This window comes from Leptodactylus fuscus, chromosome 5 (assembly GCF_031893055.1).
Source record: "Leptodactylus fuscus isolate aLepFus1 chromosome 5, aLepFus1.hap2, whole genome shotgun sequence".
NCBI lineage: Eukaryota > Metazoa > Chordata > Amphibia > Anura > Leptodactylidae > Leptodactylus > Leptodactylus fuscus.
Window position 1 is genome coordinate 201350358 of NC_134269.1, and position 27952 is coordinate 201378309.

A 27952-nucleotide genomic window follows, 5' to 3' on the forward strand; every position below is an offset into this window, starting at 1 on the left:
ATACTAAAAGCACAACATTCACCATTTAATATTGTGTGTTCGCTTTTTTTCAGATCTTTCACATCCTGTACGGAGTCAAAGTTCTGTTTTCCTAATCCACCATCCAAAATCCCCTGTATAGCCATAGCGTTAAATTAGGAACTTCGCACTTCTGCCGCCAACAGGGGGAGGTAATGAGCCTACCACGTAAGCAATATGCGCACATACTAAGAATAATATAACAAAACCACAAGTACACCTCAACATTTTTTTCACAAGAGAATTCGAAAAGACAACGGGAATACAAAATGATTTCTCTCACCATCGTGGAAAAACTCCGTTCTCCAAGCTGGTAGTTTGGCTACGACGCCACCGTCGCTGGTAGCTGCTGGCACAGCTGCTATTGAGTGAAGAGCTTGGCGATGGAAACGGTGTGATCAGGAGACTACTCAGAGACGCTACAGACATAGAGGGTAGAGACGTCAGCCAAACAAACCCAACTCAAGCCGACATAGTCCACACGGCCATATGTTACATGCTCTCACCTGATCTTGCTATGCCACTGTCCCGGTCATCATTAAACCCACGTCCTGGCATATCCATCGGATTGCTATGGACTGGAAGAGAATTCAGTACTTGAGTTAGGTCAAAGAATTCCTAAACTTGGACACTTTCACCCAGCAAATAATCAGCATCACCTCGGGAATTCCAGGAATAACGTGAATACACATTGTAGATACCAACTGGGTGAGAGATCTGAGTGAAATCGCCATGCAAACCCACCACCAAAAGCGGCAGCCCAGCTGAACAAGTAGGACTTCTTCTCAGACTGAAAAATTCCTGGATATTTTAGGATATTTCTACGTATGTATTACATTATATATATATAACTATATCATACATGCTACAGGCAATGTGAGAACTGCAGGCATTGTATAGGATGTCTACGTAGTCTATAGAAATCCTAGTATTTTTTGTGGCCAAGGATGAAATAATAATAAAGAAGGGGAGGGGTACTTTACTAAAGAAGCACTCCAGCAATTTTTTTGGTCCATGTGTTTGAAAATATTCCTGTGTAGTGTAACGTTACTGAATAACTTTGTGAAGTTATATGCTCCCCTCTGGAGCGCTGACCTCCTCACTTCTCCTCCGATACACACTTTTTCTTCTAGGAACAGGAGGTCAAACTCACAATGCAGATCCATGGGAGTCAGATGAAGGCTCTAGTAGACTTGCATTGTGACTTTGGCCACCTGTTCATAGAGAAACGGGATCAGAGGAGCAAAGAGGAGGTCAATGCCTCAGATGGGAGCATAAAACTGTCAATGGGGACAAAAATAGTCGTGTGGTTCATAAATGAAATGAACCTTTGACAACACAAACTAAATAAAAAATTATTTCATGCCTGTTATCTCTGTTCCGCCTACACGTGGTAACGCCACGTTTGTATGTACAACAGCCTCTATGCTCAATATTTCTAAACTCTATTTTTCGCTTTATTGTCTCACGTCATACACAGTAAGCTAAAGCTACTTCGCCTGTTGTTTTATATTTTTATTTGATAGAATTATAAAATGTGTGCACTTTAATTTATTTTATGCATTTATGCGACGTTCGATCATTTCCCATACTCCCTATAACATATAGAATACTTATGTTGCCATACATTTTTAGATATTCTATAGAGTATCTAGGTATTCTACACCATGCCTGCATCACCCACAGCCTGTAGCACACATACTGCTTACCAAGGTCAGTTTTCAGGATATTCGGAGATACCCGTCACTCCACTTGGTGCTCAAGTAGGGTTTTACCCCTTTCATGTACAGTACAAGACAACTTGGCACTTAGAAAATTGTTGTGCACAATCTGAGCTCTGAGCCAAGTTTTCTTCTACTGTACAAGGTCAATTTTCAGATATTAAGAAAAGTAATTTTGGATAATAACAATAAGGGAAAAAAATCCCATTGTACATGAATAAAAAGTATAGTCTGTATAATTTGCGCTGGCGAATTTGCTACCATTTATGTTTGAGTCCTGTTCAGCTGGCCTGGATACATACAAAAATGACAGGTCAAGTGCTGGTGAAGGAATCTAGAATATCAAAATTGCAAAATTACCGTAAGCATGCAAAAGGTGTATTGACAAAATTAGCCATTGGCTGTGGAAATAAGGTCATCTTAGGTAAAAACTGAATTTGGAGGAGTCTATAAATCATGAGTTTATTGCCTTAGGATACAAATCTATATTTCTTATTTCCACAGTGAAGCCAAAAACTGAACATGCATAGAGACACACGGGCTACACTACACGTCACACGGCAAGCAGCACACCTGCAAAGAAAGAAGCACTCCGGATGAGTCGGAGCGGGCCCTGCTCAGAGAATGCCCGTCTGGGGCTGCAGAGCTGAGACAGACCTACATGTTGGAATGCAGAATACAGATGGAAGAGAAAATAGTTAATAGGGAAATGTGTGGCCTGCAGAAGAAATAAAACGGACAGGAAAAGGAGACAAAATTAAAAGACTGTGGCCAGTGTATGAGAATATCATGGAAGCCAGCGCACACTTTTCGGATGGTCTATTGGTTCTAGACTTGATGGCCCCGCACTATAGGACTGAGGTTTTGTGAAGGAGCTAACACAATATTTAGAATAAGGTTATGGGGCAACACGGTGGCTCAGTGGTTAGCACTGCAGCCTCGCAGCGCTGGAGTCCTGGGTTCGAATCCCGCCAGGACCAACATCGGCAAAAGGTTTGTATGTTCTCCCCGTGTTTGCGTGGATTTACTCCCATTCTACAAAGACATACTGATAGGGAAAAAAAGTGCATTGTGATCCCTATATGGGGCTCACAATCTATATTAAAAAAAAAAATTAAAAAAAATAGGATAAGGTTAATGTTCACATCTGCGTCGCAGGCTCCATTAGAATCCTATGGCCAAAATCCGGGACGAAAACGGACCTTTTTATCCGGCAAAAAAAATGGGTACCGTAATGGGTACTCAACAGACCCAATTATAGTCAATGGGATCGGAGTGTTGCAAAACCATGATCTGGTGCTGGTGAGTGGATGCCACAAATGTGTTTGCTACATATACCGTAATAGTGACGGTATCCATGATCATTCACTATGTACTGCATTTGGAAGTTATTTCTCCAAAAACAAAGTTTTTTGGTTTTTTTCCCATTATAGCAGATAGTGTTATAGGTATTCTTACAACCGGATGTTGTGCTCGCTCCCATGATCGTATAGCTACGATATTACTAATATTATACAACTGACCGAGCCGGAGGTTACAAAATAATGTTTGTATTCCAATATATAAATGAATAGTTCACTGACACAGAGCGACAAAAAGCACGGAATTACAGTACATGATGTATTAGCCGAGGTATGAGAGTATTTGGTCTGTGCTGTAGAGGTTCCCTTGTGAAAATTCAAAAACATGATCTATGCCATGGAAACAAAATAAATCTGATACTCTCATAACTTGGCTAATACAGAAAATGTTATTGTTGCCATACCGAAATTATTATAGAATCTGCAAAAGAAGGCAAAGCAAACAAAACATTCAGGATTAATACCATTCTCCACCCTTTGTTTCTACATGTACCATAGCAGGAACGTAACATTTAATCCATTTCATATACATTGTGGTCCTCGATCCCATCCCGGAGTAGGGTACGAAAAAGTAAAGGAAGTGATCTGATCTACTGGTGTGGGCGAATGTCGCCTTCTGCATCCTCTAGCTTTTATCCGCAAGGCCCTAGTGCTTTGCACCACAAATACCTAAGAACCAGTACACGCCGTGAACAATGGTGTTTGGCCTAGTTCACACGGGCCAGTGACCGCGTATTTTGGTCCTGATTTTGACATGGGAAGTCGCATCAGATACCTGCGACTGTCGTGGATTCCGACGGTTGCAGCTTCCCACTCTGAAGTAGGCCCAAATGAATGGGCCTAGTCCGGAGGGATTGTCTTGACGCGGACACGCCTCAGGATAGGGCAGCTCGCTTCTTTTTTCCACAAGCGGGAACAAACCGCTAGCGGAAAAACAGATTGCTAGTAGAGATGAGCGAACACTGTTCGGATCAGCACGCTCCCATAGAAATGAATGGAAGCAGCTGGCACGTACACTTTGCCGGCGGCCGGTCGCTTAACCCCCCGCGTGCCGGCTACGTCCATTCATGTCTATGGGAGCGTGCTGTTCGGAACGGCTGTTCTGAACAGTGTTTGCTCATCTCTAATTGCTAGCGGTCTACATAGACCTCTATGGCGAGGGGGCGGATTTTGAAGTGGATTCCGCGCCTTCTTGCCCCCTTAGACTTCTATTATAGACATTCACTGTAATGTTTTGCAGTCAACCAGTTACTACTCCAAGGATAAATGGTTATTCTCTGGTTTACCATTGACTGTATCTTTTAGGATGACCTACAACTCATAGTTTGTTGGAAGTGCATCCCCTCGTGTACAGGCGACAATCATGGGAACTGTATACTGTGTTCACAGCGGACCAGTCACGTGCTCAGCAAAAGGACCGTAACACTGCATTTAGGCAAAGCCTGATGAACATGGTGGACACCTCCAACGTTGTTCTCTTTCAATGCAATTGGACTAAAAATTAGGTATGGTTATCATCCCCCCCCCCCCCATACTCCGCTGAAAGCCCCTCACCTATATTCCCAAGGAGACCATTCATGATGCTGCTGTTCTCGGCCTTCAGTGTGTTTTCATGGCTTATGTTCTCAAAGCTGTCCTGAAGTCTGTAAGAAACAAACACATCGATAAAGTCATCTCAGATCATCCAGACTAGAATAACCCTGCAAAGGACTCTCTCTGCAAAGGTACAACACATAACAAGCCATGAGCGGTTGATCTTTCTTGGAGAAGGGGAAGGGATATAGATCACGGTTTTGGGGCATTCTTGTCGTTTTGCTAATGGTGCCACAAGTGTTAACAGTCCGGCTTGAGCTGGTGCCCGTGCCACCGCCGTGGCCTCCACAATAGAGAATGACATCATTCAGCAGCTGTTGTACTCAAATAGAACGACCCGAAAGCAGATAAACCCCTGTAATCTTGCGCACGTCGTATATAGAATTAGTAGGTCTTCCTTTAACCAATTTGTTCCAAGCTGAATAGGCATGAAGTCAAAATAAACTCACGTGTTGAGACTCCCGTAGATGCTGCTCCCTGTCCGTGCAGTGAAGACTTTGCTCAGCATGAGCTGGGGAGGCGAGCTGGATGTAGAAAGGAGAAAAAGCTTAAACTGGCTGCAATATAAAACACTATATGGTCTATACAAGGGCAAATTGCAATCTTTGAAGATATTGTCAAGCCTTCCACTGGGGTCCTGGGTTCAAATCCAGCCAAGGACAACATATGCATGTAGTCTGTATATTCTTACTATGCATTTGCTTTCCCCCTTCAGTTGCCTCCCAATGATGAGTATGGGTCAGAAAAAAATTGACAACTCAGTTTAGACTTACCGAATCTGGTGAATTTTGAGAGTGGAGCCTTTGTAGCTCATAGCCACAGAGCCAAACATCATTTCTCCGAGCATATTGGCATCTGAGAGACATCGAGAGCCCTGACAAACAAAGTGCAAAATTGGTAAACTACGAGGATAACTGCATTGTCATACACCAGGAAAAATAGCTGATTTACTAATAGCATGGCTGAACGATAAACCTGGTGACTCCTAAGAGTATGCGTTTGGTATTCAGTTCGGGGAGTCCACTTAGGGACCCCCCGAACAGAAACCTACACCGATTAAAAAGCGGTTAGCTAATAAACCACACGGACCCCATAGACTATAATGGGGTCCGCGTGGTTTCCGCACGAATCATGCGGAGAGAAAAGCTTTTTCTGACTCTGACCTAAAACTGTCCCCAACTCTGTCTCCACAGCCCTGCTTTTATGATAAGCCTAGAGCTGGCACCGGGTACCGGCTGTGATATAATGTTTGCGTCAGGTGACTCCGGAGGTTTCCATACGGGTTGGCGTTTTTCCATGGATCATTGGAGCAGAATAATAAAGGCAATGGGCAGACTCATTAGAAGACTTGTCACTCACCATTTAATACGTAATAGCTGAAACGACTCCAAACATAATAAAAAATCATCCCCGGGGCAAAGCAAGAAATGAAATTATACAAGCGCTGCGCCACTCTGGTATGCAGACGGCCAGTCACATAGCATAACTGGTGTTAAAGTGTAACCCGCAGTGGGGTGGCAGTCTGGGTTATAGCGGCAACTGCTGCAATGGGGAAGAGACAGAGTAATATATCCAGAAAGTGTGATGTATATAAAGTATATGTTCCTACGCAAGAGGTCTTATTAGGAGGATTTGCCTTCCCCACCTTGCATGTGTTCTCACTCATCCTTGCAGGCTGAGAAGTCATTCAGTGTAAAATCTGTCAGAATTGCTCACTGATGGCTTTACTATTTTCCTTAAAGGGATTCGATCATTAAAATGTTTTAATTCTGACCAACACGTAGGAATAGACTTAAGAAAGGCTAATCTTCTCCTACCTTTAGATGTCTTCTCTGCACCGCTGTTTGGTAGAAATCTCGGTTTTCTTCGGTATGAAAATGAGTTCTCTCGCAGCACTGGGGGCGGTCCCCAATGCTGCGAGAGAAATCTCCAGCAATGTGTCTCTTCTTCTGGAACGGCCTCTCCCCGTGTCTTCCGGTGCTGGGGTCAAACTTTTACGCATAAGTAGTCAGCTCTGCCATCGGGCCTCAGGCAGAGCCAACTGCACATGCGTGCGGCCATTTTCTTGTGGCCACTTACCCCAGCTTATTGTGTAAGCGGCCACAAGAAAATGGCCACTTACACCAGGCGGGCATGCGCCATTGGCCTAGAAGTTTGAAGCCAGTGCCGGATGAAGATGCAGGGAGAGGCCGTTCTAGAAGAAGATGGAAGTATCGCTGGAGATTTCGCTCACAGCATTGGGGACGCCCACAGTGCTGCGGAATGCCCCCAGTGCTGCGAGAGAACTCATTTGCATACAAAAGAAAACCGGGATTTCTACCAAATTGCGGCGTGGAGAAGACCTCTAAAGGTAGGAGAAGAATAGCCTATCTTAAGGCTATTCCTACGTGATATCGAGAGAAAAAAAATGTTTTAATGATAGAATCCCTTTAATACAAATCTAAGGTGTTAACCTTACCAACAAAAATATAAAATAAAGTGAAATCCAAAGATATGTCAGCATTATGAGTGTTCAGGAGATCAGTGAGAGGGGTTATAGACTGAGCCATCAGACAGCTTATCTGTACAGAATGGAACGGAGCAGCCTGCAATGTATGAAAATCCTATATTATTATAGGAACACAAAAAATGTTTTTTAAAAGCTGTTACTATAAAAAATAACAATAACATGATCGTTCCTTATAACGGTGTAAAACTAGGTAGATAGGCAATACAAGTAAATTTAGGTTAGCGGAGTATGATACGGTATGAGACATTGTAGACCGTTCTACTAATGCGAATTTACAATCGAGGGCTGGGACGACACTCACATTCAGTATCTTTAGGTTTGTTTTTTAACCTATCGTCTACTGGATAGCAGAACTATGCGCACTATCCATTTACGAGCTTACAAAGCAACGTCCACGAAAGCCAACCGCTAGAATAATACGGTACGGTAAGTCGCAGGAAACGTATCCCTTGTGTAACAATGGCTCGTTCCGCCTTCCTTATAGCGAGACAAACCTACAGCATTACAAAGAAGCGGCGGCGAGTTTACAGCACTATTTTGGGGATGTTGTAACCAGAAACTTGTGATCTCTGCAAGTTCACTTGACAGGAAGAATATTTATCTGTGTCAGATGACTGCCTTCTCCTCCAGCCAAAATCCCTTCTCTTATGTAAAATGTAACTCAAGCCAAGAGAGGAGATCCCAGACCAAGAGCCAGAGGAACAACTCAGCATTTAGCAGTCACATGCTCTTGTCATTTTTAACTCTTTTGGGTGTTGGGGGGAGGGTAAAATGCCAATCATACTTGGCGAGGCTATTACAGTCAGCACTTTGTGGCAGGTCTACCATGACACTAAGCTTCTGGATTATAAAAAAAAACAAAAAACTAACTAAACTATGGAAATTTTTTATGAAGGCATAGTGTTTTTCTATAGGACTTTCTCGGTCCATGTTCATTTTGCATGTGATTTTTTTAGGACTGTGATATCGGCCTCTTAACGCCATGGTAGTAAATAACATAGGACGTAGCGATTTACATGAAATCAACAGGCGGTGAACAAAACCCCGCAACATGCCGTTTTATGCGGGGGGGGGGGTTAATGATCCGTCAGAAAGGATTGCATTGTACGAATGGTTTTCTTCACTTGCTGGTAGATTCTTTAAATAAACCAGTGACGCCACAGAGAATTTTTTTACCAACCTGGTACTTTGGACATTGTTCCTTTGTGTCAGAAGCCAGTGAACTGGCTGAACTGTCCAGAGAAGTCGAGCTGTCTCCTCCAGGTCTGAGCTGGCAACACTTTCCAAACACCCGGACTGGAGTGTCGCTCACGAGTTTCTGCCGAGTGGAAAAACAAATGTTAGCTTTTCAGTTCTAAACATCTTTGCAGAAAATTAAAGATTAAAGAAAGAAAAAAAGGTCACCGCAAGGACTTGTGTATCTCCATACGACAGTGTGCTACATATACCACTCAGTAATGGCTCATGCGGTTTATACCGCTAGAAAGCAGACAGTATTCAGCGAACTGTCGGCTTTCCCTGTTATGTGCACTCGTAATGGAGTTATCGATGCCGTTACCGATTTCTGCCCACTGTCCGAAAGGCGTTCCTGACAGTCTAACTGGGCTGTGAGGAACGCCCCTCCTGACAGTACTCGTCCATAGTCCTCATAACTTAGCCTCGCTGGGCGGTAAAGAACATCCCCTCTGACAGTACAGGGCTATGGACGAGTACTGCCGGGGTGCCGTTCCTCACAGCCCAGCTAGACTGTCAGAAACGCCTTTCTGACAGTGGATAGAGATCGGTGCCGAAACTAACGGCACCGATATCTCCAGCCCCGGAATTCAGCGCACTGTCGGCTTTCCCCATTATGTGCCCCCGGAATGGAGTTATCGGTGCAGTTACCGATCTCTGCCCACTGTCAAAAAGCATTCCTGACAGTCTAGCTGGGCTTCGAGGAACGCCCCTCCTGACAGTACTCGACCATAGCCCTCATAACTTAGCCTCGCTGGGCGGTAAAGAACATCCCCTCTGACAGTACAGGGATATGGACGAGTACTGCCGGGGGGGATGTTCCTCACAGCCCAGCTAGACTGTCAGGAACACCCTTCTGACAATGGAGATAGATCGGTGCCGATATCTCCAGCCCCGGAATTCAGCGCACTGTCGGCTTTCCCCGTTATGTGCCCCTGGAATGGAGTTTTCGGTGCCGTTACCGATCTCTGCCCACTGTCAGAAAGGCGTTCCTGACAGTCTAGCTGGGTTGTGAGGAACACCCCTCCTGACAGTACTCGTCCATAGCCCTCATAACTTAGCATCATCGCTGGGCGGTAAGGAACACCCCTTCTGAAAGTACAGGGCTATTGCGAATACTGCCGGGGAGCGTTACTCACAGCCCAGCTAGACTGTCAGAAACGCCCTTCTGACAGTGGGTAGAGATCAGTGCCGAAACTAACAGCACTGACATCTCCAGCCCCGGAATTCAGTGCACTGTCAGCTTATTAGCGGTATATAAAACCGCACGTGCATGAGAATGTGAAAGGTTTTCTTCAACTATGTAAGGTGCAATGAGTAATATTGTGGTTCAGCACCTAATATAGCAATATATGCATTTTAACCGGCATGTTAAACTATATGCATGATATGATGTTAAAAGGATTTGACCTTTAGAATAATATTTTCACCCTCTTTCAAGTAAACACCAGCACTATTTAGCTCACACATCACCCACATAAGGTCCAGAAATAGAAGCTGGCTATCAGAATACTGAATAATGTTTCAGAAGCTGGCACAAGTCGGTGGATGATGCTTGCCACGTGCAAGCCGATAACATCAGAGCGTGGCACTAGCAGGGCAGTACAGGTTGGCAATATCTCAGGAGACTATGTTTTCTTCCATCGCCAATAAACCGCCTGAGACTAGACCAGTGACGTCATGTCCATTGGTCACCTGGCCAAATAAATGAAACGGAGGTGCAATGGAAAACCCCGCACCATCGCTCTACACTGCATGCAGCGAAGGGACTGCAACACTCGTCTGAACACCACGGCTCAAACTGGGCGTGTCGGGAGTAGGGCTCTAATACTGATGGCAAATTTAAAGTAGAGTAAAAAAAACAAAACAGAATCATTCTGTGGCGCATGCAAGGTCACAAAAAAGCAGCACTGACATGGTCGAATTAACTCTAAAGACTGGATTATGTGCCCTGACTGGTAAACAGGTGGTGGCAGCTCAGAGTCTGGACGCTACTTGGCCGGGGCTGTGGGGATTAAACGTGTGAACATTGCACAGATCATTTTATTTTAGGTCTTTTACATTCCACATAAACATTTTTATAAGATGGCATGATAGAAATGGCTGGAATATTAGTATCCCTCTATTACTATAAATCATCCATCATGTTATTCAATGTGAAAGAGCGAACGCGAGATACGCAGATCAGGAGATAGTTATAAATAATTAAATAAATAAATATCTATACACATATATACACGCACACACAATATAATATATTTACAGGAATCAGAGCCTTTCCATATCATTTTTATCAACCAGACAACTCTTTGAAACCTTCAACACCGTAGGGGTTATTATCTCTAGCCCCCACCATTCCTGAGCAATCATTTCCTTTTCGTTTCAACACCCAAGTGGACACCCTACTGTCAACTGGGTAGCCTCAAGCTATTTTCTCCAGACTACGCCCGCCCACCTGACGGCAAAGAGCATTGCTGTGCTGAACCTAATGGAAAGGATTGCTCAGGAACGGTGGGGGCAACAGAGAAAGAGGTTGTGAAAGGTCCTCATTTTAGAGTGAACAAAACTACTCTACAGGTACTGTGAATGGAAAGGTGGAACCGCAGTATAAAGCATGGGACAAGTCTTTTGAGAGAGGAGTTAGATCTTAGACTACCATAGCCTTACAAAAGACAATACACCTACGTTGCAGTCACGTTGCCACAATATTAGAAGAGGTCAGTATTATGAGGGCTATGGACTCCAGACAAAAATTACACTGTATAAAGTCATACAAGAATAAAATCCAGTATATATGATATAACTCATTTCACGTTTTGGATCCTCAGACATTGGCAGAGGTAAAAGAAACCCTCAAGGAGCAGAAACAAGAGCGTTTCCGTTTTTAAGTGGCCCTGGGTTTTATTTTGCAGGGTTGCTAAGAAAGGAATCCTTGACATTATTTTATGTAAGAGGAGACTTTCTGCATTTTTTTTGTGGTGTAATGAAAAATCCTGAACGGCTTTCTTCAGAAGCCTCATCTCACATGCTCCTATGACTCACAACCTCATATGACTATATCATGGACGCTTCCCCCTCTCCGTGATACAACTGGTGTCGCAGAGCCACGTTCCTCTTTCAGACAGGCAGTGAGTGAGTGATACCAAATGGATTGTGCAATGCAGAGAGGACAGAAAGTGTCTGTGATGTGTAAGAAGTGGCGCGGAGCAATGGTTACTACTCTGCTCCAGGGTGGAGTGTGTGCGAGCAGTCATATGATCACGCTGCAGGCTGTCAGCTACAACCGACACTTATCTCTGACCTAACAAACAAACTTTCTGGCCGGGCTCAGCAGGCATGTGACAGGCACCGCAATCATTCTGCTGGCTACAGAAAACTTGTACATACAAAACCACACAGTCCACAACAACAACAGCATGTAATAAATGATATAGATAGATAGATAGATAGATAGATAGATAGATAGATAGATAGATAGATAGATAGATAGGAGCTAGATAGATAGATAGATAGATAGATAGATAGGAGATAGATGGATAGATAGATAGATAGATAGATAGATAGATAGGAGCTAGATAGATAGATAGATAGATAGATAGATAGATAGATAGATATGTGTGTGTATATACGGCTAATCTCCTCGCCACCTCGACCCATGGGGGAGAAGGCTTGGACATGACCTAGATCTTAACCATTTTATTCCTCAGGTCTCCTGATATATATCAGGTATTTTATAACAGATCTATGTTAATGAATAGTTGCATCACCCATGAAGTAACAATCATGGGCAATCTTTTCTATTATTATTATTACTACTATTATTTATTATTATTATTATTATTATGTATTAACTTTGTTATTATATAATATTTTATAATAAATTAGTTTATTAATTATTTAATAATGATATTAAATAATAATAAAGTTAATATAGTATGTATTTTTTATTATTGTATAGTATTAAATATTATTAATATATTAAATAAAATTAATGATATTTATTAACGTTATTTAAAAATATATAATAAAAAATAACAAATAATAATAATAATAATAAATAATAATGAATATATATTATGACAAACTAATATGTATTAACTTTGTTATTATTATTATTAATATTCTATAATTTTAGTTATTTAATATTATTAAATAATAATAATAATAATAACAAAGTTAATATATTATGTATTATTCTTATTAATAATATTATTGTATTAAATAAAATTAATGACATTAACTTTGTGTATTATTTAAAAAATTATATATTAATAAATATATATTAATAATATGTATTAACTTTATTATTATTTAGCAAATATTCTATAATAAAATATTTGTATTTAATATTAAATAATAATAACAAAGTTAATATATTATGCATTATTTTTTATTAATAGTATTATTGTACAGTATTGTATAGTATTAAATATTTTTAATATATGAAATAAAATCAATAATATTTATTAACTTTGTTTTTTTTTAAATATCATTAAAAAAATTAAATAATAATAATAATAATAATAATAATAATAATCTTCTTCGAGGAAGTTATTCCTCCTCCCAGAAATATATATAGAAATAAATTGACAACAAAATATTTCACATCGTGAGATGTGTCTCTATACAGTCTGATACCGGCAGCACTGATTATATAATATCAGGTGGTTTAGGGACACAACACCCCATTGCCACTTTATTCAGAAATATTTTGGATGAATAAGGGTAAGTTCACACAGAATTTTTTGCATACGGATTGTTGAGGTGGAATCCATCTCAAAAAAACTCAATGGGGAGCAACATGGTGGATCAGTGTCTAGCACTGCTGCCTTGCAGCGCTGGAGTTCTGGGTTCTCTCCGTGTTTGTGTGGATTTCCTCCCATTCTACAAAGACATACTGATAGGAAAAATATAAAAAAATAAATAATGTGATCCCTATATGGGGCTCACAATCTACATTAAAAAAAAACTCAATGGGGGGCAGATTTTTTCAACTAGAGAAGGAGGACAAAAACACGCACAAAAGAAAAACCTAAAAGCATCATAACCCATCTGCAGACAAATTCTGAAGAGCCCATTGACATGAATGAGAAGCAGAAAAAGGGCACTAGTTTTTTTGGGGGGGGGTTAAAGTGTTTTTAGGGTTTGCAAGGTGGAATCTGCCTGAAGATATGGTACGTTCACACAGAGAAACCGCCCAACAAAGAGAAGGATCTAAATAACTGTTATACTAGGTCCTCTTTAAAGGAAGGTACACCAAACGCGTTGTGGCTTCTATCAGATCCTTCACACAAAGGATTACAAAACATGGCTACCTCTACCAAAAAACCTGCAGCCACGTTTTTCCAACCCAGAAAACCTCTTTAAGTCACTGAATAGAATATCAGTAATGCACTTTGAGGGGGGAGGGGGGGTTTATTGCTCAGAAAATGTACTTTTAAGGCCTAAACAAAATCCGCCAAGCACGATCAAGTGTCTTGAGAAGGTCACAAGATCTACTACTAGAGAAGTCGGTGCAGCAGGTTCACAGGAGTTCAGTCCACTGCCACATGATCCTTAGTGTGGAATAGTTGGAGTCCTGCGGGGCCCCAGTCAGCATATTCAGGATACCACATGTCAGCGACTTCCAAGCTACAAATCAACGCTAAAATGTAGAACCTTGGCAAGAAGTGATAACCCTGGGTTTTTTTTATATATCTTGGCTTCAGACTGGGCCTGATCTATCTAGAAATATCTTCACATTGATACCAACATGATTGACTACATGGTGTTTACAGTAGTCATCCTAAGCCGTCACTAAAGATGCCAAAAATGGAAAGTTTTTAGAGTCAGGGACTAACGTAGACGGGCTAATTGAAGTGCAATAACTTGTTTTTAGGCTAGGTTCACATCGCCGCCGGTATTAGTATAAACTGCTGTTTAGCGGACGGGGTCTCCGCCGAGGGGCCTGAACAGCAGAGAGCCCAACGCTAGTGTGAGCGTAGCATCCGCACAGCGATTGAGAAAATTAAAAATAGATAAATGTAAATGATAAACATTCCACTATGACAGCAAAACTAGAACTTTATTTGCAATTGCGGATAAAAGTGTGGACCCATACATTTCTATGGGCTCATAGGCACATCTGTAATGTTCTACTGGAGCCCGTAGAAGGGGCTCTGCAAATTTTGAAGCATGTCCTATACTTGGCTGCATGCCAGTGTAATGGATCTATAGAAGTTATTTTGTGGATTTGTGATTGACATGCTGACATGTTTTTGCAGATTGCTGAACAGTATTTGCAGACAGTAAAACCATTACAAGTCGCGTGCATGTAGCTACGTACAAATTATTTGGGCTAAAGGTTAAGATAACAGAACTGTGCCAGTGTGTAGGTGTATACTATCAGTGGAAGAGATGGCGGGGTAGTTACTGGTATGGTCTGGTCATGGCCTGAACACGTAATGGCCTAATGTGGGCACCAAAAAAGTGGGCAATGTACCATGTGTGGAGGGGGGGCTGGGCATAAAATGGGACAGTGTACTGTGCAGGAACCATAGAAAGGGCAGCGGATGAAATAGGGGCCATAAAAATTGTATTAGGCTGTGTGTGGGCAGTTATGGGGGCAAAATATTGTGCATAGGCCAATAAAGAGGACAATATACAGTGGGGGCCAATAAAAGAGGCAATATATTGTTGTGGGGGTCAATAAAAGGGGCAATATAGTACCGTGGGGGTCAATAAAGGAGAATTTTTTGACCTGCAAATGAGTGGGCAGTTCTGGTAAAGAGGAGGCCAGTGGCATAACTAAACTCTTATGGGCCCCGGTGCAATCTATTGTCCGGGGCCCCCTACCTCATCCCTATAGTGGATTCTTGATAGTGATGGTTACGGGGGCTAAGGAGTTTAATCATCCTTAGTGTGGTTAGGGTAATCTGTGGGTCTCCTTGGCTTATGGGCCTCCTAAGGCTCCTGGGCCACGGTGCCACTGTACCCCCTCAAATTACACCACTGGAGGAGGCATAGCCTAAAAATTGATTAGGGGAATGGGTTCCCAGGCATCTTTTTGCTTGAGGCCCTCGAAACGACAAGGCCACCCCTGGCTACCAGCTACGTTGGTGAAATTCTGATCCCTTTGCCAGTCCCCAGCCAAAGATGGAGCAAATCAACGGAAAAATGAATATCTTTTGTCTATTCTGAGTATCTAAAAGCGATGACAATTATATTTCTTGTTTAGTTGCAGCGTTCAGTTCTAGGTTTAGGGCTCCTTTAACAAACACTGTGGTTAGTAGCTTATTAGGTTTTATTATTTGCTTAGTGCCTCTTGCATTTGTACACATCCACTAAAGTCAATCGCTTTCTTCTTTTATGGAAAATATGATGTGCGTAAAGCTCACCCAAGTGGTAAACAGTCGAATAACTGCACCGAGAATAATCCAGAAAGTAGAATAATCTCAAAGAACCCCGTAATGATATAACCATATTATCAAAAGAGAAGGCGCTCACCGACACAGACAGATCCTCAGTCTTGCGTTTAGCACTAGAGTCAAACAAGACATTTCGTCCTCGCTTCTCGCAGTCCTGGTAGACGATGAGGCGGATCTGGCTCGGGTCAAATTCATATGATGGCCAGCTGTAAAATAAAGGAACGACAAATATTAATTTCAGTACGCCAACATTTTGGAAAAAAGAAAAGAGTCATGGACTGCACATGCCGGTATTATATCATATTCAGCTCTACTTCTTAGCAAAATCTACAAAAATTAACGCGAGGTTCTTAGCATGCATTTTGATCATGGGGTATCAGCCCACTGGCCAATTTGCGGCAACTTCTGTATAGAGGGTTCGGCACCATATGGCGTTTGCGACCACCACAAGACAGTACTAACAGAGGGAGCGACAAACCAGCCCAACACCACCCCTCTTGGCCCTGGGTCACACCACCCCAAGTAAACCATGGGAACAAGTCTCAAAATGTCCACCTTAGGTCCCCGTTCCATTCTGGGAGTCCACTTGGGCACCCCCCAGAATGGAAACCCATGGACCCCATAGATTATAATGGGGTACGGTGGTTTCTGTACGAAAAATGCAGGAAGAAGCGCTGCTTGCAGGACTTTTATCTCCGCATATTTCATGCAGAGAGGGGAACGGGATGGCCCCAACCCAGATGTGAGCCGGGCCTTACCATGTGGTTTCAGATTTTATTTGGTATTTTAATATAACCAGCCCAATCTAAGAGGCAACTCGTTGGCTCGTTGGTTATCACTGCAGCCTCGCAGCGCTGGAGTCCTGGGTTCGAATCTCGCCATGAACAACATCTGCAAGGAGTCTGTATGTTCTCCATGTGTTTGCGTGGATATATATATATATATATATTATATATCCAATCTATATACTTTTATATTCACAGTTCAAGGCGGATCATGCGAAGACTGGACTCAATGACTGCAGGGTGAAGGACAACATAAGACAATAAGATGAATCAGGTGATAGCAATGCGAAGGCCGCATACCCTTGTGTGAGAACGAAAATTACCAGTATATAAACCCCAGTCAATGGAAGAATTAAGCCTAAAAAGAAATTAAGCTTGAAAAAAAGAACGTCAGGAAAACTTGCTGTAGGAAAAGTACAGGTCCTGAAGTCATCATTACACGGGATTCTTATTTCATACAATGATGTCCTTGGTTTCTGGTCATAAGACCGGAGTAGAGCATCATTTACTGCCATAAAGAGCTGACATTAGCATTTAGCCTAAGTGTTGTGACTATATGATACCCCTGTTAAATACATTTGGAGAAGTCTCACGGAGGTAGAAACCTGTTTACTCCGATAGTGCTCGGATGGCTCATATGACCACGATGCAAATCTATTTAGAGAAGAAATGTTTCATGCACCAGATCCAACGTGGTAACGGTAGTACAGAATCCACTGATCAAAGTAGAATAATCCATAGCGTGAGATATATTCCATATTACATCTGCGCCTTCTGGTTGACGTACTGCTCCATATAACAGGAGACCCGACTCCTACTGCCGGAGATGAGTGACGATGAAACTGGTCAATCAACACCAGCTCGATTATCCGTCCATGTAAATAGGACTTCGGTCACAAGCGTGCAAGATACTGCCACTTGCTATATCCATTAGATGTTTCATTGGTTATTCCAGTGGTCTGAGTCAATGAGGACATAACTGGGGAGATCGGCCAAGGAACACTCATTGGCCTAGGTTTCCCAGGAACTATTGCCTGAAAGTCTGACTGTCATCAGTTGACCATCTACAAGGAGGAACCGAATTTCCAAGAACTTTGTCTAAGGGCCCACTGACCTATATTGGATGATGTAGATACAGGTGAATGGGGTTTCTTCAACCCAAACTGTACATCCATTGAATCAGCACCACAACGCCGACCATCAGGCTGGATTTCTCTCTGATTTTAAAGGGGCATTTTGAGAATTTTTTTCCGGCTTATCATTAGGATACGCCAAATATATCTGATCGATTGCAGAGCGCGACACTCAGCCCCCCCACACACACACCGATCAGCTGTCCGGAAATGCTGCCAGGCTTGATTCTATACAGTGTACAGAGCCAGAAGCAGTGTGTACAATTAAGCCACGCCATTATATCTCAGCCTCTACTCATTTCAATGGGAGCCGGGCTGTATTATTGCCGCACGACCACTATACAAATGTGTGAGGCCACCTGCTTCCGGCTCTGAATATTGTTTAGCATCGGGTTGGACTCAGTTTCCAACAGTGTTGCCCTTCAACTGATCAGTTATTGATGGTCTATGCTAACAAGAGGCCATCATAACAAAAAATCCCAGAAAACCGGAGTCTTTAGGCTAAGGCCCCACGGTGCGGAAAAGCAACTTTTTTTGTTGCAGTTTTTTGAGCCAAAGTCAGGAGTGGATAGAATTTTCTACACATTTCCCATTCCTTTTGTAACCATTATTGGCTTGTGTTTCCGCAACGTGGGGCCTTAGCCTAAATGTTTAAGCCTAGACAAGCAGAATCCTATTATGTACCGAGAAGCAAAATCTCCAAAACCCTGTTGCCTACAAGTATCTCTGATTTGGCCGATATCTCTAGTCAAATCTCAAGGTTCTTTTATGGATTGAGCACTTACCGACAAGATGGCTACCAGCGAGTCCTCAGAACACTTCCTATGCTCAAAATACGGCTGAAATAACCCAGATATGATAAAGACTGGCATGGATTTACAGAGGTTTGGCTGTACAGCAACCCTCGTGATCACGAAAAGACACCAAATCTATCGATGCATGTACGCTAGTCTTACTGACAGATGGTAACACCAATACAAGTGTGAACAGAGCGCTAACGCCTCTATATTTCCAACTAGAGAATGGAAAATTCTAATTCACGCTGAAAACAAAGACCTGGCACAAAGGTATCCCGTAAACTTCATGCCTTAAAATACTGAATAACTTGGTAGGCAAGTTTTGCCAACGTGAGGCCAAGTAGAGTTTATAGCTGGTCATAGTTGGATCCACTATTACTGTTACTAGTAATAGTCGATCATGGATTTATAGGATATAAATCGCCACACTAACTTGACCATTTACATCATTCCCATAGACCCTACATGGTTATGCTGTTTGTCCATATCTCAGATAAAACTCCTTGTGGTGGTTTTGAGGCTGGGAAGATGGAAACCAAGGCAAGAGAGACGCCCGTGAGTGGGACTACCATTCAGATCAGTCTAATATCAAGTCAAGGGCACTCTCTAAGAGCGTCCCAGTCTGCAGTGCATTATCTCTCGTGATCACATGAAGTAGCTTTATCATAGTCCGCCCATATGAACTCAATGGCAACGTGCTCTTCTGACTTCTGGGAATTCTTTCTAAAAACGTACTCCATGGTGCGTGCAGATAAAGCTATGGGATGTGTGAGTATTTAAGACTGCATTACTCTGGTTAGAGACACTTCTCTTGATGGACAAAGACTATTTTTATAGAATCTACGCACTGGCTATATTTATAGATCGCAGCAGCTTATCTACTTTCTCAGCACGGCAGGGTAACATTATTCTTGAAGTTGGAAGATCTGCTTTTAAGAAACATTATGCTGAATTTCCAAAAATGAAATTTCCATTGCAAAACGAGGTAATGTTAATACAATTAAATTACGAAGAGATTTAATGGTTAAACACGAAAAATTTACTTTATAGTCACAATGACATACAAGGAAAAACAGGGCATGGTATGAAATGACAAGTGACACAAGGTATAACTAACTTGTAGGATTCCCATTACCTGCTCTGCATTTCGTGGAGTTGGCGGCGTCACTTTCGCCTGAAATCTCTCGGAACAAAATCACCCAGACGTTAAAAATAGCAATAAGCTATACCCAACCGAATCAGAAAGGTTGGCATGTGGCGAACGGAGAGCTGTGGCTTGAACAATACGCTATCCATGTTGTATAAACTGCACAGCACCATCGAGATCAGAAGAGCCACCGAACACACATCTGCTGCAAGCGGCAAAGTCTTTACTTTAGCACCAAGGGCCATTGAAGCAGCTTTGAATCTTGAGAGGCTCTTCTCGGAGTCTGGTGGAGGATGCGGATGCCCTCGGACTGTAATAATTAGCAGGGGCACAACTCGATGCTGCCTGCACCGTGTGCCAGCTGAGCTTCTCTCTCGCTTCTTAAATGAATCTCATGTGTCTTCAACCACCTGACTAGGTTCTCTTGGCAACTGTGACAATGCACCTCCTCGGCCAAAAAGTGTCAGACGGCTCAAAGGGAAGGGAGTGAGGGGGCTGTAAGATGAAGATGCCTTTGCTGTAATTCTGTCCTCGCTGATTCCCCACCTTCATGGGTGACATTCTTGGGAGTAGCAGGATGCCTGCAGTCAGTGCTGCGGAGTAGCGAGCCAGACAAGTAGGAAAGCAGGCACTGACAGCTGCCATGTGACATGGAGCTGTCAGTGCTTGCCACCTGGATCCAAGGCACGACTGCCAACCAATCCCTGCAATGCTTTCTCTTCATTTCAGGCTCTCGATATCTGTTAGCTAGAAACTGGAGCTAGCGGCCACAGGCGAATATATTATTACTAGACCACAAGTCACACATTATTAGTTCACTGCACGGATATAGAATTATATACAGGCACCATATGATATTGTACAGCTTAACTCATGTACACACAATAACTTAATTATATATATGTAACTAGCAGAAGAACCCGGCTTCGCACGTTTATATTTAATTTTTTGTTTGTGTAGTAGCCCCATAAGAATTGCCCTGTACATTGTATGTTGTTTGTGTGTGTGATCATGTGTATTTCCCGTTTGGATATCAGTGAAAAACCTGCGATTGGTTGTTATGAAAACCTGGAGTAAAGCTGTGTGTATGTGACCTTGTGTAACAGTATCATCCACAGCGCCCTGCCCCTTTACAGCTGACATACAGCACTGAAGAAAAATGGCTGGGTTATTATGGAAACCTGAAGTAAAGCTGTGTGCATGTGGAGAGTCTATTGGCTGATAACGGACATGTGACCATGTATGACAGTTGGAATATGAGTGAAATATTTGCAGGCTTGTATTAGCTAATGCAGGTCATTGTTTTGGAAATGCTGTATCTGAGGAACGGTACATCCTAGAGAGTTGAGACCCGGTCTAAAACCTTCCCGGACGCCTGATGTACCAGTGTCCCACATTTGGTGAGGATCGGTCAAGTCGTTTGGTCACGCATAAAGAACAAGCAGACAGAAACTCATTTTTATCAATATTGAAGATATAGTATAATACCTATATGTCTATACAATACTGCAAGATCCCAGTACGTATACCTAAAACTCTTGTAGATGCTGACATTGCAGCTGAAATAACAATGTAATCCTTCTTAGTAGAAAAGCTACATTCCCAGCATAACTACATAATTCCAGATCCACACCTATACCAGTAGCCAGCTTTGTGACACCTATCCTATCCCATGAGACCCCTTCAGTTTTTAATAACATTCGGGGGTAAAAATCGTATCATAATTCAATATCAAAAACAAGCAAACCGATAATGTAGATATTTCCATATTTCCGCATCAAATCATTGTCATGGAAAATATCTGGTAAAACTTTACGCTAGATACATATAACTTACATGCTGGACAAAGGCGCTATAACTGATGCGAAGGGGGTTTTCTTATAAAGTGACAACATGCGACTCGCACAGGCCAACAGTTTAAGATCAGCGGGGCTCCTATTATTTCTGCAATTGAGTTGAGGCCTCTTTCTGGATGATTGCTGAAGTCAATAACTGCACATTTAGGGTAAGTTCATACGGAGATTTTTGGACCGAAACCTAGGGCGGAGGCCGTCTCAGGTTCCGGTCCAAAAACCGGGTAGCCGCAACTGCAAGCCGATGCACTGCACTGGCATCCAGCTGCGCACTCTGCTCCAGATTAAGGCCAATGAATGGGCCTAGTCCGGAGGAGGGAGTGTCTACAGGCCGAATTGCAAGGCGACTCGGCCTGAAAAAATGGGCATCTCGCTTCTTTTTTCCGGGAGCTCCCAGAAAAAACTCATGAGCGGCTCCCATTGATTTCAATGGGAGCCTCTTTTTGGTCAGGATTTTGAGGCGGATACGGCCTCAAAATCCTGACCAAAAAAACTCTGTGTGAACTTACCCTTAGAAAGATATGGTGTAATAGGAAGTCTCCATACTTAGCCTGTGAAGTAGGTGAAAACCTACAGTCCCACATGCAGTCCCGGCAAGTCCCAAGTAGTCCCTGTTTGCCACCATATAGTGACTCACGATCATATAAGGCAACATGCCGTGGCTATGTTGTATTTATAATCATATGGAATCGGTGGGAATAAGCTGTACCTATATACTGTATGAAAACAAAGCAACAAGGGTACAGTATGAGCCCATGGACATCAATGGGTGACATATCACGATTCAGTGATATAATACGCTACACAATATACTAAAGAGTACATGAAATAGTATATTATATTAATACAATAGGAAATTGTATTTTTATTAGACAATAATTAAAGAGTTATTACAAATAAGTAAATTTAGGGATTATCCAGTAAAGCCAAAAGTGGGTTAAATCCCACCTTCTTATGGCAATGCAACATATAAAATGTGGAACCATCAATCAGACATTTTGGCATGTCAATGTTAATACAATGGAATACCCCTTCAAGTTTTATTTACGCGAGTTCCGAAAAATCCAAGGACTGCTTTCTAGCTAACAAAAGAGTCACAGAACCACAAGCTATTACGTTCTTCAAGATGATACGTGGTCTTGTGTGTGTCTTGAGTGAATTTTATTTATTTGTGCTTCCCACAATGTCATTTTTAACAAGCGGATCATTAGTCCTTGTTGTCAGACAGTAGGTGATGCTAAATATAACAGAGCTGACAGTCATGTGCTGCCCTGACCTCTATCCCAGCTTGCCGGAAAAGAAGAGGAAGTCTTACGCTTAGATGGCTGCTACAAGCGCTGGAAAACCGCAGAGTGATCATTAGTGAACCCGAGGACAAAAATAAACGGACATTGCTAGAAACACTCGTGACACTCCCGATGTTCGCGTGCCTACTGGAAAGTGGTGGCAGCGAAGAAGAAGGACAGACAAGTGCACCTGCCTCTATCGCAACGCAAGCAAAAAAGCGAAGATTTATTCCAAAATTCACTGTAAAAAGGGACAAATGAGTAACATAGGAAATGACATTAAAAAGACAAAGTAAATAGAACATGTTAAAGGGGTTCTCTCAGGAGTAAATAATAAATTACCCTGTTAAAGGGGTTTTGTCATGATGTAGGATATGTATCAGCTTGCTAAGGAATGGACTGATGGGGTTCTAATAGTCCCCCAGCGTTCTGCCCAATGGGCACTCCATATACTTCTATAGGGCTTCCAGGACCACTAGTCTCTGGAAGCTCCATAGGCGTAAATGGAGGATTAGTCAGGAAAGTACAATGGTCCTTCATTCTTACGGAGAACACGGGGAAGCCCAAGCAGCCAGACCCCCACTTATTACCCATAATAGTGGATAAAGGCCTTTAATGTCAAAATCCCTTTAAGATTAGGCCAACTATAATAGGTCTTCAGTGATAATCACTTACAAAATGGTCCTCCTTTCTAGATATTATGGTCCCCCTAGTGTTCTTTTGATTCCATCTCAGTATGTCCATCTCGAGTTCAGGGCCTGTGGTCGCACATGCTCAGTAGCTTAGTCAAAACCACTGGTACAGTGGAGGGATTCTTGCAATTGTATAGGCCAGGCTATAAGAATTGGTGAATTAGGAGTTTACCTCAAATAAATGAGGATGGGCTGCAAACCCAGGAAAAGCCACAATAACATGAATGGTGATGTACTTGGTAAGCAGAGAAGAGGCTATAGGGCTCATCTGAGGCATGAGATCTTCAATCAGCTGATCGCTGGAGGAGTCACAGAAAATCCCTTTAAACTCTACGTAGTCCTCCTGCTCCAACAACTGATATCAAGGAACCAGTGGACAGGCAGAAAGTCCTTAATATAAAAGTTCTTCCAGGTCCCACAAGAAAAGGTCAAACATCATTGTGTTTGACCTTAGGTGAGGTCCACACGGGGTTTTTTGGTCCGGAACCTGAGGCGGAGGCCACCTCAGTTTCCGGTCCACAATATGGGTAGCTGCGACTGGATGCCGATGCAGTGCACCGACATCCAGTCGCGCACTCCGCTCCGGATTAGGCCCAATGAATGGGCCTAGTCGGGAGGAGGGAGTGTCTTCAGGCGAGGTGACTCCGCCTGAAGAATGAGCATGGCCGTTCTCGGTTTGTTCCGGCTCCCGGAAAAAAGAACTGACCATCTCCCATTGATTTCAATGGGAGCCGTCTTTTTGGTCAGGATTTTGAGGCGTATACGGCCTCAAAATCCTGAGCAATATACCCCGTGTGAACTCCTAAGCCTAAGGGAGCATTCACACGGCGTAACGTCCCGCGAGATTTGGCACGTGTACGCCGCGTGACCCTTTGCGTGCCGTACACGCTCCCATTCATTTCAATGGGAGCGGGGAGAGTATGCGCCGCGCTAGTTTGCGGCCGTGAATAAATGCACGGCCGCAAACTAGCGCGGCGCATACGCTCCCCGCTCCCATTGAAATGAATGGGAGCGTGTACGGCACGCAAAGGGTCACGCGGCGTACACGTGCCAAATCTCGCGGGACGTTACGCCGTGTGAATGCTCCCTAAGTCTACTAGACTATCCCATGGTAGGTCCAAAATATGGAAAATGGACCGATGCTAAAGCAAAATACTGTCATGTGAAATGGTATACGGAGACCAATAGGACAATACTTTGGCGTTAATCTGACTATATAGCCCTACGGACACATTTTCCAGCTTTTTTGCACTAAGCATAAATCACAAAACCCTGCCTTTAATAAAACTAGAAAACCCCTTTAAATCAAGACATTACACTGATTTTTGCTTTCCCTCTTGACATTCATTACAGTGAAGATTTATCACTTCCTTACAGGTCACACACAAGACAGTTATGTCCACGGCCCATTATAAATGAACAGACATACATAATACCAGCTGGTACTGGGAGACAATGGCGCCTTTATCCGACACGCTGAGGCAACCATTTAGCTGGACGGTCTATACTATGGCGAAAGAATAAAGCGTCTTTCCACGCAACAGATCCAACTCTACACAAAGAGTCTTTTCTTTCCAGAGCCCCCCAATACAAACACGACTTATTTGGGGGGATTAGTGCCTTCGACAAGGTCGTCTGATATGGTCTACGTTATGTGTTGTCTACCCAAACTCTTCCTAAACCGTGAGTGGAAGTGACTGAATAGAAAAGCGACCAAAGCCTATATACCAGGGGTCTCAAACTCAACTCAGCATGTGGGCCGCAGAGCAAGATCCCAGCCAGTCAGCGGGCCGCACCGCTGCAAATTTAGCTCCACCCACTTTTATGTTGACTCCGCCCATTCATTTTTCATGTACCCCCACACTGTATAATCCTCCTACAGTCACCCGTAAACTATATGCCCCCCTCCATCTTTCCCCCAGTTACATATACACCCTTCATCTGCCCCCAGATTCATGTCCCTCCATCTCTGCCCCCAGATTCATGTCCCCCCATCTCTGCCCCCAGTTTCATGCCCCCCATCTCTGCCCCCAGTTTCATGTCCCCCCATCTCTGCCCCCAGTTTCATGTCCCCCCATCTCTGCCCCCAGTTTCATGTCCCCCCATCTCTGCCCCCAGATTCATGTCCCTCCATCTCTGCCCCAGTGTCATGCCGTTCTCCCCCCTCCCTTCGTCTGCCCCCAGTGTCATGAGCCCCTTCATTCCACCTCAAAAAAAACACTTATACTCACCATCCAACGCTCCCCCGCCGCGCTCTGCAGTTTCACTAATAGACCTGTAGGCGCGATGTGATGATGTGACGTCATCACATCGCGCCTATATGTCCACTAGCCGGAACGTAGCGGCTAGTCACACTAGGGACGCCGGATCCGCGTTGAATACATTGCGAGATGATTATATCCGCTAGTGGATATAATCATCTCGCAATGTATTCAACGCGGATCCGGCGTCCCTAGGCTTGTGCAGGCCGCACAAAATTGTTTGGGGGGCCGCATGCGGCCCGCGAGTTTGAGACCCCTGCTATATACCCTCGCTGTCCCATATGCCACAACTTAGGACCTTATAGCCATATAGTGTCCATGATGAGTGCTGCACCCCAAGACATTGTAGGCGCTCAATGGAGGAGTCTTCATCTGAAGGCGCAGATTTCTGGCAACTTCATCGCTAAAAAACACGTCGGAAAGTGCTGATGCCTATTAGTAAATCTGGGCTATTGTCAAAAAGTGCGGTATTACTATGGCGCACTATGATGCTTATGTTTAGTGGGGATTTAGCGCACGAAATGTTGGCAAAATAACTTGTTTTGGCTTGTTCCATCTATAACTCACTTGTGACTAGATCAGATTTAACAATATGAGCCTATGCCAACAAAATGTTTGCCGCTGTCCTCAGATGCCAAGGCGCGTCGGCCTTGGGAAAACAGGAAGACCTTACGTGCAGATGAGGAGGGGTACAACGGACCTTAAATGCAGCTGGGGTGGAAATAAACACTAGTGTCTGGCACGGGGAGTCCATGTAATTGTTCTATATTCATTCACGGTTTGGACGGTTGCAGGAATTGTGTATTGTTCCTGTATTTCAGGGTTTACACTGAATATCTTAACACTCATGTATCCAGTTATGGTCCCAAAATCCCAAAGGGACCATGTGTGATAACAGAAGAGCAATGCAATCCGGGAAGAGGAATCTAGAAATACTAGACAGGCAAAATCCATTCAACTCAATAAGTTAAGGGGTTAACAGATCACTATTAAAGGGATTCTATCATTGGAATCCCTTTTTCTACAAAGGCCACGTTGGGATAGACTATTCTTCTCCGAGCTTTCTTTTTCTGATCCACCCCGCCGTTCCTGAGAATTTTCTTTTTTATTCCTTATGCAAATGAGTCGTTGCTTGGCTTATTAATGCGTATCGTTATTGAACAAGGAAAACTTTATTTGGCATAAAGTCTTGATTTGGATCAATAAAGTTAATTTAAGCTACCACTATGTGATCGGTCCTTACACGCCAAGCCAAGACGCAAATAACATAAAGGAGGAATGACGCTATAAGGCAGGTGCTACAGGTGACATACCCGTTTTCCGAGGGCTCACTTACTAGGATAAATTGAGGGAAGGTGGACACTCCCAGACCCTCTTCACACGCCTCGTTCACAAGGGGCACGGGACCGCGTATTTTAGTCCAGATTCTGGCCGCGTCAGAATAGGGCCAAAATGCGTCTACAGTGACTGTTGCGGCTTCCGACAGTCGCGGCTTCCCACTCCGGAGTAGGCCCAAATGAATGGGCCTAGTCCGGAGGCTGCTGCCACGAGGTGGACGCCGGGGCTGGCTCAGCCGCGGAATCCGCCTGAAGAAAGGGCAGCTCGCTTCTTTTTTCCGTGAGCTGGAACACACCGCTCACGGGAAAAAGGACACTAGCGGTCTAACATAGACCTCTATTGTGAGGGGGCGGATTCTGAGGTGGATTCGGCGCCAGAATCCGCCCCCTCTTGCCCTGTGTGCACGAGACCTAACTCCGACTTATCTCCCCAAGAACAATAGCATTGAGATATGTAGATATCCAACAAGCTCAAAGCTTCACTCCCCAAAATCTATTATTGAGGGAGAGTCAGGAGGCCCCATACAAATTAGATGGTCAGTTGGTCCCACCAACATATGATATAAGATAACCCTTTAATGTTCAATGTGGTACACACAAGGACACAGGACAGAGGTTGAGTCAACTTTAATCCATTTTAACTGGCTGCAGGTGTGATTTAGTTATTGCCACCTCCTGTTAGGTGCCTCAGGTAAGTAACAGGTGCTGTTAATTACACAAATTAGAGAAGCATCACATGATTTTTCAAGCAGTGCCAATACTTTTGTCCACCCCGTTTTTTATGTTTGCTGTGGAATTATATCCAATTTGGCTTTTTGAC

General features: G+C 43.3%; 1 protein-coding gene across 3 annotated transcripts in view; it reads right to left on the reverse strand.

Annotated features, from left to right (window-relative positions):
• Positions 1 to 27952, reverse strand: part of FNIP1 (folliculin interacting protein 1) — a 75416-nt gene that overhangs the window by 21599 nt on the left and 25865 nt on the right. The window contains exons 1-9 of one of the 3 annotated variants that reach the window (XM_075275007.1): positions 19692 to 20335; positions 15921 to 16047; positions 8383 to 8520; positions 5467 to 5567; positions 5143 to 5217; positions 4655 to 4743; positions 2313 to 2396; positions 525 to 596; positions 302 to 437 (exon numbers count right to left, since the gene is read on the reverse strand). In XM_075275007.1, the coding sequence (XP_075131108.1) occupies positions 302 to 437; positions 525 to 596; positions 2313 to 2396; positions 4655 to 4743; positions 5143 to 5217; positions 5467 to 5567; positions 8383 to 8520; positions 15921 to 16047; positions 19692 to 19702 (833 nt within the window). In that variant the 5' untranslated portion in view covers positions 19703 to 20335. Of the gene's footprint in view, positions 1 to 301; positions 438 to 524; positions 597 to 2312; positions 2397 to 4654; positions 4744 to 5142; positions 5218 to 5466; positions 5568 to 8382; positions 8521 to 15920; positions 16048 to 19691; positions 20336 to 27952 lie in introns of those variants that run through there. The other 2 variants (XM_075275006.1, XM_075275008.1) reach the window with 2 other exon arrangements.